Consider the following 16920-nt stretch of genomic DNA (forward strand, 5'->3'; position numbering starts at 1 on the left):
AATGGCGCGATCTCGGATCACTGCAATCTCCACCTCCTGGGTTCAAGCGATTCTCCTGCCTCAGCCTCCCGGGTAGCTGGGGTTACAGGCACCTGCCACCATGCCTGGCTAAATTTTTATTTTTAAATTTTTAGTAGAGATGGCCAGGCTGGTCTTGCAGGTGAGCCACCTGCCTCAGCTTCCCAAAGTGCTGGGATTATAGGCATTAGCCACCATGCCTGGCCTCTATACTCTTTATATGAATACATTACACTTGTTTTTCCACAGTCTGGCTGGCTGGCTGGCTGGCTCTCTCTCTCTCTCTCTCTCCCCACCCCCCACTTCCCCCTCCCCGCCTTCCTCCCTCTCTTTTCCCTTCCTTCCTTTCTTTCTTTCCTTTCTTTTTTTGAAACAGACTCTCGCTCTATCGCTCAGGCTGGAGTGTAGTGGTGTGATCTTGGGTCACTGCAACCTCCGCCTCTCAGGTTCAAGTGATTCTCGTGCTCCGGCCTCCCGAGTAGCTAGGATTTCAGGCATGCACCACCATACCTGGCTAATTTTTGTATTTTTAGTAGAGACAGGGTTTCACCATGTTAGCCAGGCTGGTCTCGAACTCTTGGCCTCAAGTAATCTGCCTGCCTCAGCCTCCCAAAGTGCTGGGATTACAGGTGCGAACCACCATGCCTGGCTAATTTCTGTATTTTTAGTAGAGATGGGGTTTCACTATGTTGCCCAGGCTGGTCTCCAAGTCCTGGCCTCAAGCTATCTGCCCGTCTCGGCCTCCCAAATTACTGGGATTACAGATGTGATCCACCATGCCTGGCCTTTAATTTAAATTTCTTTCTTTTTTTTTTTTTTGATAAGGAGTCTCATTCTGTCGCCCAGGCTGGAGTGTAGTGATGCAATCTTGACTCAACCTCTGCCTCCTGGGTTCAAGCGATTCTCCTGCCTCAGCCTTCCGAGTAGCTGGGATTACAGCCATGTGCCACGATGCCTGGCTAACTTTTGTATTTTTTGTAGATATGGGGTTTTGCCATGTTGGTCAGGCTGGTCTCGAACTCCTGACCTCAGGTGATTTGCCCACCTGGGCCTCCCAAAGTGCTGTGATTTACAGGCATGAGCCACCACGCCCAGCCCTGTATTTCATTTTTATAATCAAAAAAAGAGGCCCCCTAGGCAAAAACTTCATAAACAGAAATAACGAAAAGGCCAAAAGCTTTATTCCTGCAACAGAATCCCCAATTTGAAATGCCAGAGATCTGATAATTCTCTCACCATGTGCTTGCCTTGGCAGCACATATGCCACAATTCTCTATGCTCAAATTCTTCCCAGATAGGCTCAAAGAGTAAAGTGAGAAAGCCAATGTTTAAGGGAAGAGCTCAACTGTGAAAAACAAAATGCTTGGCTGGGCGTGGTGGCTCACGCCTGTAATCCCAGCACTTTGGAAGGCCAAGGCGGGCGGATCACGAGGTCGGGAGATCGAAACCATCCTGGCTAACACAGTGAAACCCCGTCTCTACTAAAAATACAAAAAAATTAGCCAGGCGTGGTGGTAGGCGCCTGTAGTCCCAGCTACTTGGGAGACTGAGGCAGGAGAACAGCGTGAGCCCAGGAGGTGGAGCTTGCAGTGAACCGAGATCGTGCCACTGCACTCCAGCCTGGACAACAGAGAGAGACTCCGTCTCCAAAAAAAGAAAAAAAACCAAAATGCTCTTCAAGCCCCCTGTCAGGTAGAGGCTGCCTGTCTTAGGGCCCTCAGGGCCCTGGAGGTCCACCCTGGTTCAAGTTAGGGAACCTCAGGTTCCCCAAGATCAGATGAATGAGAAGGAGAGGTTGGACTGAGCCTACAAACTACCTTTCTCAGGTACCCCTAAACAGCCTCAGTTTTCTCCTCATAAAATCGTTCTAGTCCCAGAAATGTCATCTTGTGGTTGGTAACAGGAGAACATTGCTTCTGGCTTCTAAGTCCCAGTCATCAAATCTAGCAATTAAGACGCTGGGAGATGGGAAAAGAAAGGGCAGATTTATAAAAGAGCAAAAAAGGAAAGAATTTGGTGTCTATTTTATTTAATGCAGGCAGGTGTGTATAGGCACAGAATAAGAAAGAAAAGGTAAAGGAACACGGACTTTTAGATGTGAAACTTGGTATTACCAAGTCAAATAAAGAGGCTATAAAGCATTTCATTTTCACTATCATTTTTGTAAAAGTGATCTGGGCTTATTAAATAAGTATCTTTGGGGTAAAATTTCCAATTGAGTTTATACTAAAATGCTGTGACTTTTATCTTTCCATTAGATTATATTTGAAATTCCTGAATTTATATTCTCTTGGGGATTTTCACATTCTCAAGGATTCAGATATGACAGGCTTGATGATGAGAAATTTGGTAAGGAATTTTGTCAAAATCATTCAGTACTCTAGGCCTGTGGAAATGTCACCACAATTAGCTTGGGAATAAGAGGTCTCAAAAACGGGACCATCCATATCCTGGTTGTAACTGAGGGAGAAGACCATCTCCCCCACATCTTGTCATTAGTTATTCACTGATGGCCTTTTAAAGAAATGAGCAGTTTTATGTGTTTAAAATGTGGAATGCGGAATGACACCTGATGCATGCTTATCCCTCACTGAATGGTGTGAGGTGAGGAAATGCCCAAGGTGTTGGAACACAGAGTGAGGGTCTTACCATTACTATTCAGGGTTTTCATGATAACTTCCATCTGTGCAAATTCATAGTTATAGTCTGGTTCAGAGGAAGCCTCACTGGCTGCATCCAGGTCATGCTCCGGCGGGCCTGTTTCTTTTTCAAAGTCTTTCAACCAATCTCGACGTTTCCTCTTCGGTAAGTTTATTCTGTGGGGTTTTTCACCATTACAGAAAATCAACTTGTTTTACACTTAAATAGATAACAGAAAAAATGTATACGAAAATATATTACAGAACACAAAGATGTTACCTAAAAAAGTGATTATTTCCCCATAGGATTCGGTCACCATGCCACAGCTGGGTGGTACTGCACACAAGGGTGCCGTTCACACAGGCCCTGGGAGAACATGAGGGAAAATACCAGGTGAATGGGAAGGAGCACAGGACCCTGCCCTGGTAGCCAAAGAGATAACTAGGGGAGCTTTCTCTTAATAAATGCATTCCAACTAATGCTTAAAGAAGGAAGAGCAGAATGTGTAACCACTATGAAAACACACGATCTAAGCCATAAGGACCGCGGGCTGCCAACATCCCTCAGAGAATGACAACCTGACATGATGCACTCCTGATGGAGACAGAAAGCACCACCCATGGCTATTCATATGTCAAAATTTGAGCTGAACCTGATCAAGCTTCCACATTTAAATACCAATTTAGGAAATACAGAGAACAATGGAGGATGTGAAATGATGCCACGGGATGCAGTGAGCAAAATCCTGACTGTGGGAACCTCTAGGATCAACAATGAGATGACTTCAACAAATAAAATGCAAGGAAGAAGACAGAAAGGCAGAGAGAGACAGGGATGAACAGACACACACACACTGAAGAGAGGAAGAGGAAACCCATTTGTTAAAAGAGATCTAAGAGGAATACTATAAAACAATGGTAGGATCTTATCTGGCTCCTAATTTCAAGAAACAACTGAAAAAGAAAACTGATGAAACAACTGGGGAAATCTGAACACTGACTGGCTATATGATGATTAGTAATGAATTATTATTAATTATTTTAGGTATGATGATATTCAAACTATATTTAAGAATCTTCATCTTTTAGACAGACATACTGAGACATTCATAGATACAATGTTATAAAATCTGGAATCTACTTTAAAATAATTTTTTTTTCTGGGGGTGGTGGTGGGCGCCTGTAATCCCAGCTACTTGGGAGGCTGAGGCAGGAGGTTTGCTTGAACCTGGAAGGCAGAGGTTGCAGTGAGCTGAGATCTTGCCACTGCACTCCAGCCTGGGCAACAGAGTGAGACTCTGTCTCTAAATAAATAAATAAATAAATAAATAAAATAATTTTTTTTTCTTTTTGAGACACAGTCTTACTCTGGTTGTCCAGGCTGGAGTGCAATGGAGCAACTATGAATCACTACAGCCTCAACCTCCTGGGCTCAAGTGATCCTCCCACCTCAGCCTCCCGAGTAGCAGAGACTACAGGTGTGTACCACTATACCAGCTAATTTTTTGTATTTTTTTGTAGAGTAGGGGGTTTCACCATGTTGCTCAGGCTGGTCTTGAACTACTGGACTCAGGCAATATGCCCACCTTGGCCTCCCAAAGTGCTGGGATTATAGGTGTGAGCCACTGTTCCTGGCCTGCTTTAGGAAGGAGGAGGAGATACGGAAGGCATATAAATAACAAAATTGTCTATGAGGTACTCATTTTTAAAACTGGAGGATGGGTCCATGGGGTTTCATTATATTATTCTCTATACATTTTTTTTTTTTTTGAGACAGGGTCTCGCTCTGTAACCTAGGCTAGGCTAGAGTGCAGTGCCATGACCATGGCTTACTGTAGCCTCGACCTCCTGAGCTTGAGTGATCCTCCCACCTCAGCCTTGTAAGTAGCTGGGACTAGAGGAATTGAACACCATGCCCAGCTAATTTTTTAATTCATTTTCTGTAGCGATGGTGTCTCACTATACCGCCCAGGCTAGTCTTGAACTCCTGGGCTCAAGCAATACTCCTGCCTCAGCCTCCCAAAGTGCTGGGATTACAGGTGTGAGCCACCCGCCTAGCCAATTTTCTGGTATTTAAAAACAAAACAAAACACTGGAGGTGGACGAGATAACTAAATAGTTAACTGAAGGTAAACTTGCCAAAGAACTATCAGGTAAAGTTTGATGAAAGAAAGGAAATGTCATTTTGAGTTTTGATTTTCCAATAAGTTACTCTTTTCACTTACTCTCATTATTGGACTCCTCATCTTTACAGGGTTCTAAAACTCAGAGTTATGGAATAAGTGGAACTAGAACTCGCATACAAAAACAGTCACTCCTTCACAGTAATCACTCACTACTATCAGAAAGCAAGGCCCCCTTGAGGACCCAGTGTATCCTTAACTTTAATATAGCTGAAAGCAAACAGAAAGAGGCAGCCTTCTTCTGAAAACAAGGCACACAAGACACATGAAGTCGCCATTTACTTTTCTTACCTTGCATTTTCTTTTGGAGTAAGAGTGACGTCTCCATCAGATGCAATGTCAATCTCACAGTGCTCAGGCTGAATTCCTATGCCGAAAAGCTGGATATCTTGAGAGGTATCTGCACCCACCCTGGTGTGATCCTAGTAAAAGATTATTAAAGAAAGAAAAACCCACACTTATGAGTAACTCAACAAAAATGTATCAAAATCAATTTGAATAACTCAGCAGCACACGCACAAAAATATTAAATGAATCCTGCCAGAGATGTTAAATATCTGAAGCATTAAAACGCTTACCCTTAATACACCAAATTAAAAAAAATGTTTAAACACTACCAAAACAAATCCCCAACCGACAATGATTAGTTATTGTTTTTAACACAGGAAATTGGACTTGACAGTAGAATAGTTTGAGTTTCAATTTTGACTTCACCACGGGAAAGCCATTTCACTCTCTGAGCCTCAGTTTCTTTGTTGGCAAAACCAGGATAATATTATCTATTTCACCTACTTAGATTTCTTTTAGGATCATCTGAATTAACAGTGAAAGTGTTTTGAAAACAGTTACATAAATTTAAGAACCATTAAAAAGCAGTTTCATTCATAGTGGTATTTTAAAATATTCAACTTTGAAAATGCTAAAAATTTTGAATTTCTAATACTGATATTACATAGAGTATTGATGCCTGTGGGTCATACCATGTACAAACTTGTGTGATTTTTTTTTTTTTTTGACATGATGTCTCACTCTGTCACCCAGGCTGGAGAGCAGTGGTGCAATCTCAGCTTACTGCAACCTCTGCCTCCCGGGTTCAAGCGATTCTCTTGCCTCAGCCTCCTGAGTAGCTGGGATTACAGGTATGCGCCACCACGTCCGGCTAATTTTTATTATTAGTACAGACGGGGGTTTCACCATGTTGGCCAGCCTGGTCTTGAACTCCTGGCCTCAAGTGATCCGCCTGCTTTGGCCTCCCAAAGCTCTGGGATTACTGGCGTGAGACTGAGAACATTTTAAACTACAAACATAAACATACAATCCTTAGCCCTCAGGGCTATAATTTCATTACATGTCTCATAGACTCCAGAAAACTCCACCAATACATGCGTGATAAAATGAGAGAGCAGAGGCAAACAACATGTTCATGTTTCTATTAAAGTAGTTTTGACCTCACGGGCCTCATGAAAGGTTCTCAGAGACCCCAGATCACACTTTTAGAACTGCTTGCTTACACTGCAAAGTGAGAAATAGGACATCTGACTGACATTGATAGTGTCCAATACAGTAAACACACCGCACGTGGCCTCATGTGATTTTAAGTACCTGAACCTCAGACATACGAGGACTGTGACTATTGGTGATTCAGTCACTACTTATCCCATTTTTTTCTATTGCTCTTAAAATAGTTTAATAACTATAATAATACCTCCCTATTTGACAGAGAAAGTATAAGGATTGGTCTTTCAAAATTAAGATTTCAGAGACAATTCCTTACCCCTACTCATTGCCTAAATCAACAGATCTTAAGTTTGTTGGGGGATTCTCAATAACTCAGGGGCTATTTGTACCAAATTTATGTCTCTAGGAAAAGTAGAAGGGAAAGAATCATAGAAGACTGAAGCTCCTTGCTTCAATTTTGGCTTATTCTCCATTGCATCTTATATATTTGCTAGGCAGATCAGAATCCTTAACAGGGTGCCTCACTGTTCACAAGCAGGCAATACCTTTGCATTTAGAGATTCAGGTGTGTGGACAGCATATGTAAGCTGCCTTCAAGTCCCCAGGTCCCCAGTCCTTGAAAGTTCGTTTCTGTAACTCAGAAAGTGTGTGTATGTGTGAGATTAAAAATGCCCTGATGGTTGGCTGAATGCCTTATATCAGTCACGGTGTCCTAAATCAATGTCAATCAGATATCTTATTTCTCACTTTGCAGAGTAAGCAAGCAGTTCTAAAAGTGTGATCTGAGAATGCCTGGGGTCTCTGAGAACCTTTCAGGAGGCCTATGAGGTCAAAACTACTTTAATAGAAACATGAACATGTTGTTTGCCTTTGCTCTCATTTTATCATGCGTGTATTGGTGGAGTTTTCCAGAGTCTATGAGACATTTAATGATGTTATAGCCCTGAGGGCTAAGGGTTGTACGTTTATGTTTGTAGTTTAAAAGGTTCTCAGTCTTAGGGTCCAATACAGTAAACACAGATATAACCCAGATACACAAAAGTTCTTTGGAGTCCTTGATACTTTTTAAGAGTGTAAATGGGTTCTGAAGTCAGAAAATTTGAGAACTGCTATAGTAAGCTATCCAACACGGCATGTCCTGCAACCACAGTGGCAACAGGGCGGCCCCATCCCCCCTCTGCACTTGAAGGGTGATTATGGGACCAAAAGTTATTTCCTGAGGATGTAGGTTTACAAGGGATAGACCTAGAAGAACGTTGTTGTCTATTTAATCTAGGACGAGGGTCTCCTTTAGGCTTGTGTTGATCTTGATATCTCCTTGGAATTACTAAGAAGCATAACTAAGAACCTCCTGAGCTTCTCAGGAGCTTTGTGGAAGAACACACATATTCTCAGAATCCTCACCATCTCACACCTAGAGCCTTCTCATAAAGCTAGGCATCACCTCAACACTTACTGTTGCCCACTTGTGCCACTCTGAAGCCTGGACTCACAGGAGATCAGCCCCAACTGCACAGCCCTAGATGATACAAAATAGCTGTTTTTCCTTCTCAGTGGTGATCTGAGGGCACTATCTATCTTAGTTTTACTGAGGGATAAGCTGGATACAAAAAGCAACATCAGAGACAGGCACCCAGATTCAACTACGAACTGTATAGGAATGAATCTTGATTGCATATGTATTCATATGTTCTCCTACCTTTAAATAATAAACCAGAAGTTCGTTAAGAGCAGGATCTGCATTCAGATTGACTAAGTAGCATTTGTCATCCCCCACCTTGATACCAGACATCTCCAGGGAAATCCCCATGCTTTCAAGTTGTCGTTGTCTTTCCTGTGCACAGAAACAGACAAAAGAAAGAAACTCTGTTGTTCTATTCACAAGATGTATCCACGGAAAGAGTAAGTCACTGTTTCTGGGGACAATGCCAATGGGATTACACACACTACTCTGCTCAACCACATTAACAGAGAGTCTACAGTGCATGACATCTTGTGGCAGGCGTGATAGGGGCACCAAGGATGAACCAGACACCATTTTGGCTCTTAAGGAGCTTAAAGTCTAGTAGAGGGAACAAGACCACATAACTAGAGCACAAAAGAGAAGAGTGTTGTACTACTGAAGGGTACAAAATGCCAGGGGCTTCCCAGGAGAGACATCATGATGGGTTAAGAGACCAAGAAAGGCTGCAGAAAGAGAATATATTTGAGATAGTTCTTGAAGCATAAGAATAATTTCAACAGAAATATAAAGATAGGGTGTTCTTGGGGCAGGGCATACGGAAGCACAGTAAAGAAAAGTTCTGGACATACTAGATGATTTCACGGGCCAAGAACCCCTGGCAAATATGGGAAAGAAGTGAGAGTTAAGGCTGGAAGAGAAGGTTGGGTCTCTACTGCGGAAGGCCTTGTATTCACTCATTCATTCATTCAAGATATATTTATTATAGTCTACAATGTAGTAGGTATTGATCTCGGGCTGGGAATACAGCACTGAACCCAATAAAGTCCCGTCTTTCATGAAAAGTTATATTCTGGTGGGAGGAGACAGGCCATAAGAAAACAGTTAAGTCAATATGGTACATAGAATTTCCAATGGTGTTAAGTACTATGGAGAAACATAAAGCAATGTTAAGCGGGATAGTGAGTGAGGTGTAGGGGTATGTGTGGGTGTGAACGATATCTATAAGAAACACATCAGCAGAAGGCTGGACTGGGTTCCAGTGACTGCTGTTAAGCTACATGATTGAGATGGTCCAGTATTTCCAAATGATCAATGAGATTAAAAATGTTTGTGAAATATATAATGTAGAGAAATTCATAAGGCACATAACCCTGAGAATTAGTCCTTCCTTTATATTTTAACTTAAGTAAAAGTTAAAATATAAACATACAGCATTTCCTAACAAGCCCAAAGAATCAAATACATTGAAAAAATTATGATATGCTATATGTTACAAATTCTCTGTCAATTAGGTAGCCTCTTGGGAGGCCAAGGCAGGTGGATCACCTGAGGTCAGGAGTTTGAGACCAGCCTGGCCAACATGGTGAATCCCTGACTCTACTAAAAAATACAAAAATTGGCCAGTTGTGGTGGTACACACCTATAGTCCTAGCTATTTAGGAGGCTGAGGCAGGAGAATAGCTTGAACTGGGGAGGCGGAGGTTGCAGTGAGCCAAGATTGTGCCACTGCATTCCAGCCTGGGTGACAAAGCAAGACTCCATCTCAATAAATTAAAAAATAAAATAAAATAAAATAAAATAAAATAAAAATCAGGTAGCCTCATGCTTTGCCAGGTGATGTAAAAATCACGAAACAAGGCTGGGCACAGTGGCTCACACCTGTAATCCTAGCACTTTGGGAGGCCAAGGTGGGTGGATTGCCTGAGCTCAGGAGTTTGAGATCAGCCAGGGCAACACGGTGAAACCCCATCTCTATTAAAGTACAAAAATAATTAGCCAGGAGTGGTGGCGCAAGCCTCTAGTCCCAGCTACTCGGGAGGCTGAGGCAGAAGAATCGCTTGTACCCAGGAGGCGGAGGTTGCAGTGAGCCGAGATTGCACCACTGCACTCCAGCCTGGGCGACAGAGAGAGACTCCGTCTGCAAAAAAAAAAAAAAAAAAAAAAAAAATCACAAAACAGACTTTCGTTTAAATGTGAAGAGCAGGAAATATGAATGACATTTTCTGTAATCAAGCTTGTTCAAATTTAGTGCTATCTAACACGTCTAGCAAATATATGGGCCAAACTGTACGTTGATAAAAAGACATTACGTCAATGTCTAAAAGTGATCTTTGTTGGGCGAGGCACAGTGGCTCACGCCTGTAACCCCAGCACTCTGGGAGGCTGAGGCAGAAGAATCACTTGAGCTCAGGAGTTTGAGACCACTCCGGGCAACAAAATAAGACCCCAGCTCTACACAAAATAGATAAAATTAGCTGGGCATGGTAGCACATGCCTGTGGTCCCAGCTACTTTGGGGGGCTGAGGGAGGAGAATCACTTGAGCCCAGGATGTTGAGGCTGCAAGAGAGCTGTGATTGAGCTGCTATACTCCAGCCTGGGTGACAGAGGGAGACATTGTCTCCAAAAAACAAACAAACAAACAAAAAAGTGATCTTTGCAATCTCTGGTTTGGCAGAAAAGGGCCCTTAAAAGACTTTCTGAGGCCGGGTGCAGTGCCTCATGCCTGTAATCCCAGCACTTTGGGAGGCTGCAGCTGGCAGATCACCTGAGGTCAGGAGTTTGAGACCAGCCTGGCCAACATGGTGAAACCCCATCTCTACCAAAGATATAAAAATTAGCCAGGCATGGTAGTAGGCACCTATAATCCCAGCTACTCGGGAGGCTAAGGCATGCGAACTGCTTGAGCCTGGGAGGTGGAGGTTGCAGTGAGTCGAGAACACGCCACTGCACCCCAGCCTGGGCGACAGAGTGAGACTCTGTCTCAAAAAAAAAAAAAAAAAAAAAAGACTTCCTGAAGATGACTGGAAACTACACAGAAAAGACAATAAATGAAAAAGAATCCCAATATCTTAGGGCTAAATTATCAAGCTACCTGTGCGATCTCTTCTGTTTTCCTCAGCTTCTCTTCCCAAGTCACTGTTAGTTCTTTTATCAGCTTTTCAGACTCTTCGAGCTTCTCCTTCAGTTCAGGGGCCTTCATGGCCTTTAAAATGAAACCAGAGATATCTGATGTTCAAAATTTTTCCACCATTATGTACAAGACAATCAGTTACTGTCCCTCTTAAGCAGTTATCAATAGTCTGTTGGAAAAAATTAAGTTATATGCTGTTGGGGTGGGTTTTTAACCTTTATTAAACGAATGTAAGAGAACATGGCTGCTCCCTGAAAAAGAAATACCAGTGTCCTGAATGAAAATGAAACAAATCATTAGTTATTTTATCCATTATACTTAAATTTCACATTTAAAGCCCTAAAAGATGCTAATGTTCAACTTTGAAATAGATAAGCAGGACAAAAGGTTACTTAAGCAGACTTCTTTTTCAATAAGACAGAGGTTAACACTCATCATCAATAAATGAATTCCAGTTAAATTAATCTGCTATAAAAGGTAAAGACTTCTCATGTATTTTAAATTTTGAATCTGGGCCTTTAGACTACCTTTCTCCACTGATGGTCATGCATTTTGTTATTTATCATTATCATTCACCCAGAAGCAGCACTGCTGGCTAAAAGGGCAGTGGTTTCCCTTCTAGTTTGTTCAGGGAGAGTAACTAAGAGGTTTCAATACAGATACTTGCAGCTTAACAAAATTTTGAGGGGAGAGGCCTTTACTTGTCAATGATATGCTTTGACACCTTAAAGTAACATGAGCCTCTACAAAGTAAAACTCTATGAACAAGAAAGATGGCAGAGCTTGGACGAGAAGCTGGGATGCGATGATCTGGAAGCTAGCTGAGTATGCCTGAGGCTCATGGTATTAACAAAGCCTGACAGTGGCATTTAGTGCTGAGTACAGTGGGACATATATGAAAATTATAGGCCAGGCCAATGGCTCCTGCCTGTAACCCCAACAGTTTGGGAGGCTGAGGTGGGTGGATCACTTGAGACCAGCCTGGCTAATATGGCGAAACACTGTCTCTACTAAAAATATAAAAAAAATTCGCTGGGTGTAATGGCGCATGCCTGTCTCTAATCCTAGCTACTTGGGAGGCTGAGGCAAAAGAATCACTTGAACCCAGGAGATGGAGGTTGCAGCGAGCCAAGATGGTGCCACTGCACTCCAGCCTGGGCAACAGAGAGATTCTGTCCACCTGCCCCCGCCAAAAAAAAAAAGAAACAGAAAAAGAAAATTCTAGGTGGACCTATGTGGCTCTTCTTCTGTTTCCTTCAGCCAGGTATTGCTTGAGCCATCTTGCCTAGATTATGTGGTCACAGTAAAAATGCAAATAAGTAGATAATCCACCTATAAACACATTGCAGAACCATTATACTTTCCTCCTAGCATCATGACTATTTTCAAGGTTTATAAGCATTTTTATTTTTCTGGTGTTTTGCTACCCTTCTTACAATATATCTAAAAATTATACTTAATGCACTGAATTATTATAAATGATAATAAAAATCAGCAACATTTATTGAGCACTTACTATGTGCAAGGTATTGCACATAGTATCAATGTTAGGCTAGGGGTTGGGGATAAAAAAAATTAATAAAACACAGCATCTTGTACTTTAAGAGCCACAGCCTGGAAGAAGAGAAAGATATATAAACAAACAATTACAATGCAATGCCAAGATCACCAATTAATAGAGTATTCAGACTCCTGTCTTCACCTTTTTGTTTTTTCAGTCTTCTATTGATTACTTTTTGATGAAATATACTGATGGATAAAAGTATTAACACAGTGCCTGGCATGTAAATGCTCCATAAATAATGGCCATTAATTGTGTTTTTCTTTCTTTCTTTCTTACAACTTAATACTCTCCCAACTACAGTGGGGTCAGAAGAGAGTGGTGAAGGAATGTGAACTTAAAAGTGTCAGATACACTCCCAAGTCCTGGCATGTGGAACCCTGTGACTTAAACTAAAGCACTTGGCCTCCAAAGCTGTCCTCTTAAATATTTCAAATAAGGCGGTGCCTCACCCAATAATTTGCAAAAAGCAACACCTATTTAGAAGAGTATATTATTATTAAAGTTTCAGTAAAGCCAAAGAAAGAAGATAACAATGCAAAAAGATTTTGTTTCTTGTCAGAGCCTGATATAAATGGAAAAGAAAAAGATTTCTGAATTATTCCTAATGTTTAATTATCCTTGATCATGCCTTTTCCATAGCTTAACAAGGAGATGACACCTAACTAAATTCTCTAAAAATTGCAAGGCCCTGTGGAAATAATAGTTTATAATGTTAATATAAACAGCATACTTTCCCACTGAAAGTTCAAAGGCCAACAGATTTACTGAAGCAAATGATCAGATAGTAGCAGGAATTATCTCTTATTTGTTTGTTTCCAAGACCATAAGTTCCTAGGACAGAAGTATTGTTTTACTCATGTTGGTCTTCACAATGCTTAGCATTTGGCAGATGCCAATAAACACTGAAGTGCTGAACCACATTGAGATGATGTATTAGTCAGTTCTCGCATTGCTATAAAGAAATACCTGAAACTGGGTAATTTATAAAGAAAAGGGGGTTTAATTGGCTCATGGTTCCACAGGCTGTATAAAAAGCATGGCTGGGGAGAGGCCTCAAGAAACTTACAATCATGGCGGAAGGGGAAACAGGCACATCCTACATGATTGGCGCAGGAGGAAGGGAGTGAAAGAGGAGGTGGCACACACTTTTAAACAGCCAGATCTGGTGAGAACTCACTATCATGAGAACAGCAAGGGGGAAGTTCGCCCCCATGATCCAATCACTTCCTACCAGGCTACTCCTCCAACACTGGTGATTACAATTCAACATGAGATTTGGGTGGGGACGTAAGTCCAAACCATATCAGATGACCTACAACGGCAAATGAGCATACCCTTGCCAGTCAAATCCCGCAAGCCAGGGAACTTTACCAGCAGGGAGCACCAGGCTGCTTTTACCTCTGCCTGAGAGAGCTGCTCTCTCAGTTTCTCGACTTCCTCCCGCAGTTCTCGGATCACTTTTGCGTTGGGGTCCTCATTCACAACAGCATGGTTCACAATCCTTTTGGCTCGGTCTGCATATCTTAATGTGGAGAGGGTCTCTTCATAGTTGTCTGCGGCTGGGCTGATTGTGGCTATCATAGAGGTTTGGCTGTTGCCCCCCAAATTGTCCTGCCAAGTATTTCAAACAGCATGTTAGGAAGCCCATTCCATGGACAACACACATGATAAAAGCACTAAATGTGTTAGGTATGACATTATTCTCTATGAAGGAAACATTACGTGGAAATGGACTTGCATTTCACAAATAACGTCATGACAAGATGAAATGTGTCCTCTCTATATTCAAGCAATGAATAATGCCTGTCAAACAGCATTCAAATGGAATAAGAAGGAGTAGAAAATAGTTTTCATTCTGTGTTCCTAGGAATTAGAATAACTGTCATCAGGAGAGTTCTTTAGGTATTTGGTTAGCTTTGTACACACCTTTACTCTGTCACATCTGGGACAGGCAATTTTTAGTTGGAAAAGAACACTAGAGCAATGGATTACCTTAAGCAGCCAAGTGAGGACTGAATCTCGATAAGGCACAAATTTGCTTTTACCCTTGCCAGCTGCCTGGTCAGCCAGTGATGATATAACCAACCCCAAGGTTGTAAGCGATCTGTCAAGAAAAAACGAAAAATTAGTTTTATGGAATGTTTATTTGGTTTAAGTATAAAATATGCAGAACAATAAAGCTCCACAGTTGATATAATCAAGTCTCTACCAATCTGTCAAGAAGCTGGGGGAGGAGGCCGGGCGTGGTGGCTCACGCCTGTAATCCCAACGCTTTGGGAGGCCAAGGTGGATGAATCACTTGAGGCCAGGGGTTTGAGACCAGCCTGGCCAACACGGTGAAACCCCGTCTCTACTAAAAATACAAAAATTAGCTGGGCGTGGTGGCAGGTGCCTGTAGTCCCAGCTACTCGGGAGGCTGAGGCAGGAAAATTGCTTGAACCTGGGAGGCGGAGGCTGCAGTGAGCCAAGATCGCGCCACTGTACTCCAGCCTGGGCGACAGAGCAAGACTCCATCTCAAAAAAGAAAGAAAGAAAAAAAAGTTAAATGCTACTACAAATAACAAAGAAGGACACAAACTAGCAAGTGAAAGACTAGACAGCTTTCTTTGTAATGTTAACAATAGACTTCCATCAAATAAGCTGAAAGGAAAGCAGCCTATTTCCCACAAAACATAATTCCCCAAAGACGAGTCACTGAAAAGTCCCCGAAATATAATATAAACTCAAGATTCAGAAAATGAACCAGAATTCATTTGATTAGAATGGCTGTTAGAATTTTAATAACAGCCATTACCACTGAGTGGCCTAAATATGTACATCTTCTTAAGTGAAACAAGTCAAAAAAATTAAAATAAAAATATATAAAAGAAACAAGTCAGACACAGAAAAACAAATATTGTATGTCCTTACTCATAAGTGGAAGCTAAATAATGTGTACTCATGGATAGAGACTGGAATGGACAATGGAGACTTGGAAGGGTGAGGGAGTGGAAGGGGAGAGGATGACAAGCTTATTTTTTTGTTTGTTTGTTTTTTGAGATGGAGTCTTGCTCTGTCACCCAGGCTGGAGTTCAATGGCATGATGATTTTGGCTCAATGCAACCTCCACCTCCCAGGTTCAAGAGATTCTCCTGCCTCAGCCTCCCGAGTAGCTGGGATTACAGGCGCCCACCACCACATCAGGCTGATTTTTGTATTTTTAGTAGAGATGGAGTTTCACAATGTTGCCCAGGCTGGTCTTGAACTCCTGATCTTAGGTGATCCACCCATCCTGGCATCCCAAAGTGCTGGGATTATAGGCGTGAGCCACTGCGCCCAGCCAAGAAGCTTAATTAATACTTAATGAGTACAATGTATGTTATTCAGGTGACGGCTACCTTAAAAGCCCTGACTTGACTACTGCACAATCTGTGCCTGTAACAAAATTGCACTTGTACCCCATACATTTATCCACAAAAATGTATATCATACTTGACAGATTTAAAGGTGAAACAAATCTAACCCGAGAGAAGTGAAAACGTAAGTCTACACAAAAACTTGTACATGAATATTCAAAGCAGCTTTATCCACAAAAGTCAAAATACGGAAATGACCCCATGCCCATCAAATGATGAAGTGATGAATAAAATCTGGTATAAACACACAATGGAATATCATTTGGCCATAAAAGAGAGTAAGTTCAGATACATGTATCACAACAACTACAATACGGATGAACCCTGGCAAATTATTTTACGTGAAAGAAGCCAAACACAAAAGGCCATTGTCCTGGGTTGAACAGTATTCATGTCCGCCAGACCCTCAGAATGTGACCCTATTTGGAAAAAGGGTCCTTGCAGATGTAATCAGTTAAGATGAGATCATACTGGATTAGGGAGGGCCCTAATCTAATGAGTGATGTCCTTATAAGAAGGTCATATAAAGACACCCAGGGGAGACGGCCACATGAAGATGCAGGCAGAGACCGAAGTGATGCATCTACAAGCCAGGGAACCCCGAGGATTGATGGCCCTACAGAAACAAGGGGAGAGGCACAGAACAGATTCTCCCTCTGACCCCCTAAGAGGGAACAAACCCTGCTGACCCCTTGATTTCAGACTTCTGGCCTGCAGAATTGTGAGAAATAAATTTCTGTTGTTTTAAGCTACTCAGTTTGTGGTAATCTGTTACAGTAGCAATAGCAATCGAACACAGCCATATACTGTATGATTCCATTTATATGAAATATCTAGAACAGGCAAATCTATAGAGATGGAGGTAGTGGTTGACTAGGGCTGTGGGTGGAGGTAATAGGGAATGATTTGGATACAAGGTTTCTTTTGGGTATGATGAAAATGTTTTAAAATGAGACTGCAGTGATGGCGGTACAACTCTGAATATATTAATGCTACTGAATTGAACACTTTAAAATGGTGAACTATATTGTATGTGAGTTACTTCTTAATACAGCTGTTCAAAAAAA

The 16920-nt window shown here is 41.9% G+C and overlaps 1 protein-coding gene across 8 annotated transcripts in view; it reads right to left on the reverse strand.

The window, feature by feature from the left end:
* The window catches only part of KIF13A (kinesin family member 13A), a 233525-nt gene that overhangs the window by 63338 nt on the left and 153267 nt on the right, over nucleotides 1-16920 (reverse strand). For all 8 annotated transcript variants that reach the window (XM_024248570.3, XM_054557251.2, XM_054557252.2 and 5 more), the window contains 7 exons: nucleotides 14451-14562; nucleotides 13857-14069; nucleotides 10856-10966; nucleotides 7998-8132; nucleotides 5132-5262; nucleotides 2938-3024; nucleotides 2668-2834 (listed from right to left, as the gene is read on the reverse strand). In XM_024248570.3, coding sequence (XP_024104338.1) covers nucleotides 2668-2834; nucleotides 2938-3024; nucleotides 5132-5262; nucleotides 7998-8132; nucleotides 10856-10966; nucleotides 13857-14069; nucleotides 14451-14562 — 956 coding nt within the window. The remainder of the gene's footprint in view (nucleotides 1-2667; nucleotides 2835-2937; nucleotides 3025-5131; nucleotides 5263-7997; nucleotides 8133-10855; nucleotides 10967-13856; nucleotides 14070-14450; nucleotides 14563-16920) is intronic.

Source organism: Pongo abelii, chromosome 5 (assembly GCF_028885655.2).
Source record: "Pongo abelii isolate AG06213 chromosome 5, NHGRI_mPonAbe1-v2.0_pri, whole genome shotgun sequence".
Taxonomy (NCBI): Eukaryota; Metazoa; Chordata; class Mammalia; order Primates; family Hominidae; genus Pongo; species Pongo abelii.